Below are 6551 nucleotides of genomic sequence, written 5' to 3'. Positions count from 1 at the left end.
ATGAGGTGCGAATGACAATAAAGAATCTCTGACTCTGACTCTGATCACTGGTGACCAGGAAGCTGAATACAAAGGTATGGTGGACAGAACCACCTGCAACTCAACGTTGGAAAAACTAAAGAGCTTTAGGTGGACTACAGGAAGAAGACCCCCCCCCCCCCCCCAACCCTATCAACATGAAGGGTACTAAGGTGGACACTGCGGACTGCTACAAGTACCTGGGGGTCCACCTAGACAATAAACTGGACTGGACAGCTAACATCAACGCCCTCTACAAGAAAGGGCAGAGTCGCCTTTTTCTTCTTAGATAGTTTTCCTTAGATAGAGAACTTTACTAATTGGCTTTTATTTATGTGAATGTTTCTGTAAAGTGCCCTGAGACAACTTTGTTGTGATTTGGCGCTATATAAATAAACTGAATTGAATTGAATTCTTAGGAGACTCGGGTCCTTTAACGTCTGCAGGACCATGCTGCAGATGTTTTACCACTCACTGGTCTCCAGCATCTTCTTCTACGCTGTGGTGTGCTGGGGCAGCAGGGTGAAGAAACCTGATGCCACCAGACTTGATAAACTCATCAAGAGAGCTGGATCAGTTCTGGGAGTGGACCTGCAGTCTCTGACAGAGGTGTCTGAGCAGAGGATGTTGAGGAAACTGATCCAGATCCTGAACAACACGTCACACCCCCTGCATGACACACTGGACTCTTACCACAGCACCTTCAGTCATAGACTGAGACCACCCAGGTGCTCCACAGAACAACACAGGAAGTCCTTCCTCCCTGTGGCTATAAACTTTTCAACTCCTCCCCTTTCTGCACATAGGACAATAAAATGAATCCTGCACCACAATAAACTCTTTAATGTTTCTGTCTGCACCTGACCTGTTTTAGACTTTAATTGGTGGTATTTTTATATTCTCTGTTTTTTTTTTTTTTGTTTGTTTGTTTGTTTTGCATCCTGTGTGATTCCTTGTATATGTTGCTTTGTACCGAAACTCTGGCACAACAATTTCCTGTGGGATCAATAAAATTCTATCTTATCTTATCTACTATAAATGCTGAGCACCATTAGATCACCACATATATTTTGTACCTTTTTTTAATACTGTTAGCCCTTCAAATATTAATATAACAGTTTTTAAGTGGCTGACACATTTTTTTTAACTCCCAGTGTGAAAAGTTCAGAAATGGGACAATGACATTCCTACTACGGTATATTGGTGAATGTTTAATTAAACTAAAACATTGAATACTTTAAGTTCAAATTATTTTTTTTTCATATGATCCAAATATAATGAAAATTATACAACAAATTGCAAAAAGAACTATAACAAAAATATTGGAAAATTGGAATTACTGAGTTTTTCCAACACTGATTAAAACTAGCTAGAATGAACAGAGGCCAGCTGCAGTTACATGTGATTTTATGTTGGTAATGTTTTGGTAAAAACCTGTTGGTTTGTCATCTGTTTAAAATTGCTGGGATTAGTCATCAAAAACTGATCCTTGGGGATCAGTTCTTTATCAGTTCTTTGATACTGTAAAACATCATTTTATTGAACACATCTGAAGAGCAGAGGCAAAGCTAACATGAACAAACAGCTACATGTTTGTTTTCAGGTTGACTACAGAAACTCTCTCTAGTAATATGAGACACTTTAAATGACGCATTCCAAAAAAATGACGATTTTAACTTGCATAAATAGATTAACACAATATACCCTCAACACCACAGATTAATCACAGAAAGCCTAAAAAAATAAAAGCTCACTGGACAACTAAAACAGAGACTTTTGTAAAAAGTTGTTAAAATAAGCACAGTTCTAGTAAGATTCCATTGGGTTATCAAATATCTGAGGTCAAAAATAACAAAATCGTTTTGATTTAATTCTCAAGTGGGACAAAAATGTATCTACGTAGTTTCAAGCTGTCATTACTTTGTTTATACATATAGGTGAATGTGAGCAGATTAACATATTAATTTAAAGTTACCCGACACAAAAATCTTACTTAACATGTTCTTGTATTCTTTTGCTAAAGGTACAGTATATCATAATGTTTTTACATGTTTGGTCCTCCTCTTATAATGCTTATCTGTGCCAGCATCTAAAAGTGTTTGTATTTAAATGAGAATTTGATTTTTTAGTTTGCAAACTGGATTAACTAACTGAACAGCTGTAACCACTAACAGACAGCAATCACCTCACCACAGACTTGTACTACCATAAAGATGAAGACCTCGTGGTAACGCCGGTGGGTGGAGTCATTCTCAGCCCACGCTACCCCAACTCTTATCCTCGCAACCTGCTGTTGTCATGGAAACTGCTGTCACCACCGGGGAGCCAAATACACATCGAGTTTGATGGACAGTTTGGCCTGGAGGAGCCTGAGAATGGAGTGTGCAGGTAAAAACATGCGATCAAGAAAGATAAAGAAAAACTAATGGGGATGGTTGATGATAGCAGGTAATACGATTACTGCTGATTTTATAGAAAAAGCAAAGAGGATGACATAAAGTGTCTTAAAGATTAAAAGACAAAAGAAGATGGACAGGACCTAAATAGGGGGAGTGGAGAACGAGTGGAGGAAGCACTGATGCATTGCAAGCATGCATAATGAAGAAAAGTCAGATGAAAGACAAAAGTGATTAAAAAGTCTGAAATGTAGAGACAGGAGCGCAGGAGACGAATGATTTACTGTGTACAATTATCAAGTTTAAAGGATAACAACACTTACAGGTGTGGGAAGTATTTGCTAATGCATGCAGGTTAACACACCAACAATGAAGTGTGATTAAAAGGGTGGGAGAAAGATGGGCAGAGCAAGTTTGCTTTCTTGGCAAGAAATGGAAGAAGTTTGTCCTTGAAGGTGGAGGGAGGGAAATAGACTTTTTAATTTGGATACACAACTCAGCTCTTTGTAAGCATGTTGGGGGGAGGGGCAGTCAAAGAAAATAGGAGGAGAAAACATGAAGAAAGTTTGGAAAGGGATGGTTTTGGCTCAGGAATTTATCATGATGTTTATAGATGGGTGGGTGTTTCTGATTATTGACTCAGACAAGTTTCTGACCTGATGTATTAGTCTGTTCATGCACCGTTATCCCAGAATCATTACTGTTTAATACTATGTGTTATATACGTTTCATTTTTAGCTCTATCCAGCTGCAAACTTAGTATCCATTAATTGAATCTTCCAATGTAACTTTAGCAGTTCCCTGACTTTTCCTCTAGATAATACATGCAATTTCCCATTAGTCTCAGATGCATTTACTTTTTCAAATTTAGAGCCAGATAATGCCTATAGGTGTCTCCTTGTAATGTTTGCCTGTAGCAGCAACAGCAAAAAAGAAAAAGAATGAATAATGCATAAAAGCTACTTGTTTTGCTTTGATGCTGCAACGGTAGAGTAAAGCACCCAGAACTCAGTTTGTATCAGATTTCAAGCTGAAACTCAAAATGAGTCAGAGATGTTACTTCAGCAGGAGCAACGAGACAATATTACTTGTTGGCACAGTTCATTAATACCCATAAAGCAAGTATTTCTCATTTTTTTATATTTTGCAAGACTATGTTGACTTGTCTCAGTATAAAAATAGTGTATGCCACCAGGAAATCACAAGTTTTAGCTTGTTTTATCAATTTGATCTTACAAACACTTAAAATCAATACAGATGTTTAAACATCACATTGTACAGAGATGATGGCACATAGGGCAGTTGGTTTTTTTAGAGCTTCAGCCCTCGGTGGTATACATTTACATTACATTGCACTGAACTTCTCAACAGTAGCATATTAAAGGAATTGATATGTGTTACATGCTCTGAAATGCTTTGTTTCTGATGGGCTGTGCCAAATATTTATGGCTTCTTGCCTTGTCAAGGAAAACTTTGACTCATGAGCACAGCCTGATTCAAACAAATCAATAAAATGCTACACAGCAGATACTGTGTGTATTACACTAACCAAACATCATTGTGCAGTCTAACAGAAACATTTAACTTTTATATAAAGTCAAGACAAAATTCAAAGTTTCAATATAGCTGATGAGGGTGTATGAAAAATCATTTGGCTTTAAACTGGTCCTAAAGTTTTGCTAAATTGCTGAAGCTAAACATGAAAAGTAAATACATCCTGTGACTCAGTAGCTTGTAAAATCACTTTTGGCGTCAATAATTTGAAGTTTTTGTCTTCTGTATGACCTCATCAGTGTGATTGTTTGCAGGCACTTGCTTTTGCATAGATTTTGTGGGTGGTTGGGAGAGGGGGCGTCTTTCTGCATCATTTCCGTCACTAATTGTAGAGGTTTCCAGAGTCATTACAATACCTCAATTCATTTCTTAGTCCAAGCTAGATAAGATTAGGATTATTGCCGTGTTGCATGATTCTTTTATGGGGAAAATTTGCAGGGTACTCTATTCATAAAAATTCACACCTATTCTTATTTACATGATTTTGGCACTGAAGACTGCAAAAACAAACAAATTGGTTGATCATTGACTGCACCAATTAAAAAAAAGTGTAACTACTTAATTTAATGTAATACTTAATTTTGTTTACCATGCCTACAGGCTTCCAAGCAGTTTAAATGGCAGTAAGTGTGTGTAAGCAGGTCAAAATGTAATCTGATGTAAAGTTTGTAGTGTAGGAGTTCAGCTAGACGTTGGAAAGCTAAAGCTCATTTTGTTCTGTTTTCTGTGACTCATTAAATCAGTGAGCTGAACCCACTGGCATGGTCGTGAGCAATAGAGGAGCAGTTCAACATCAGCCAAAGGTCTTGACTGATTGACAAGCCAATCTATTTGGCAAACTCATAAAACCACAATAATGGGTTTTTGCTGCACGAGAAAAGAAATTGCTGAACATTACACACAAATAGTAAATAAAAAGTGTGTGGAATCTGGTGTCTATTTGATGCAATGCAGCTGCCTCTATGTATGCAACCCTCATCAACAAACGTACCATGCTATTATAAACAAAAATACTTAAAGAGGAAAATGTCTGACATTGTCCAACAATGTTCAGTCAAGTCATCTGGACGGTTACTTTTTTTGCTGAGATGTTTCGTCCTTCATCCAAAGGACTTCTTCGAGCCACCAACAACAAAAAAAAAAACTGGTTCCCACAAACAGCATACTTCATAGTAGAAAAAAATCATTGTGCTGGTGTTAAGATAGCCTCCGGAGCCCAACCTCTCCCCATCAACTCCTCTGAGACTGCTGGTTGAACTTTGGTGTTTTGAACCACTTTGGCATGACTGTCTCAGAGGAGTTGACGGGGGAGAGGGTGGGCCCTGGAAGCCATCTTAGCACCAGCAAACTGATTTTTTTCTCCCCACTATAGAGTATGCTGTTTGTGGGAATCAGTTTGGTTTGGTGGCTCCTCAGATCGAAGAATTCCTTTGGATGAAGGACGAAACATCTCAGCAAAAAAAAGAAACTGTCCAGTGAACCTGACTGAATATTGTTGGGTTTTATACCTGGATTATTGAGCATGAATTTGGTATATGACATTGTTTTCTATTCAATAATACAGTATATAAAATTTACTGTTTATTCTGCAGGTTTTTCAGTTTGTTGTGTATTCATATGATTTCAATCTGTTGCTCTGTCTCCATTACTCCAGGTACGACTACATTGAGGTGGAGGACCAGTCAGTGACCAACACCATAATCTGGGGTCGCTGGTGTGGGCAGAAGGCACCACAGGGTCTGACCTCCAAAACCAACAAGCTCCGAGTCACCTTTAAGTCTGACGATTACTTTGTGGCAAAGCCAGGGTTCAAGATCTACTACTCACTGGTGGTGAGAGACTTACTCATGTTACAGTTGTTAGTAAAACACTAATTTTCTATTATTTGTTTCATCTTATCAAGTCTTGCATAGCACCACTGTAATCAGGTCCTGAACATTTGTCACTGTTACATAACTGGATGTAGCAATAAAGGGCGGGCTGGAGAGGATGAAGTGTGTTCCTAGTAATTAGAAATATGTTGTCATCTTTCTAGACTCATTTAAATAATATTTTTAGCTACAAAGCCTAAAAACAACAACATAAAAACACTGAAGTTCTCAGCAGGCTTCATTTTATTAGTGTAAACAAAAAAGCAGTATTTTCCATCATTTGTTTCTTCTTTGATTTACTGTACACCATTACAATGTGAATGTATTACTACTGAACTCTAGTAAACAGCAGCTTTAAACTGCAATAGCTAAGAAAAAAACACTAATGCAAGGTTAGGTTTTCCTTATGATTCTTTAGACAAAAAAAAATCTAATTAAATGTTTTAATTACATTTGCAGCTCTTCAGGGGCTCATGTTTGAAAGGAGTGTTTGTGCTGAGAAGTGTGTGCCACATTCAACAAATACACCAGGGTGTATCAAAATGAACGTTGCTTGAAAGTGTGCATAAATATACGCAAACTGAGAATGTGTTGTACACTGTGAGATTGTGCTTACCACCACATTAACCTTTTTAGTCGGCGGTATAGAGCATGGGTGCTCACACTTTTGAGCAAGTGAGCTACTTTTAAAATGATCAAGTCAATGTGATAT

The 6551-nt window shown here is 37.8% G+C and overlaps 1 protein-coding gene across 1 annotated transcript in view; it reads left to right on the top strand.

Moving 5' to 3' along the window:
• The window catches only part of pdgfd (platelet derived growth factor d), an 88625-nt gene that overhangs the window by 44612 nt on the left and 37462 nt on the right, over positions 1 to 6551 (top strand). Inside the window, exons 2-3 of the mRNA XM_037678015.1 lie at positions 2193 to 2406; positions 5623 to 5800. Coding sequence (XP_037533943.1) covers positions 2193 to 2406; positions 5623 to 5800 — 392 coding nt within the window. The remainder of the gene's footprint in view (positions 1 to 2192; positions 2407 to 5622; positions 5801 to 6551) is intronic.

This window comes from Nematolebias whitei, chromosome 6 (genome assembly GCF_014905685.2).
Source record: "Nematolebias whitei isolate Nwh7 chromosome 6, NemWhi1, whole genome shotgun sequence".
NCBI lineage: Eukaryota > Metazoa > Chordata > Actinopteri > Cyprinodontiformes > Rivulidae > Nematolebias > Nematolebias whitei.
The sequence above is the reverse complement of the archived record's forward strand: the minus strand, read 5'-3'. Positions and strand labels throughout refer to the sequence as shown.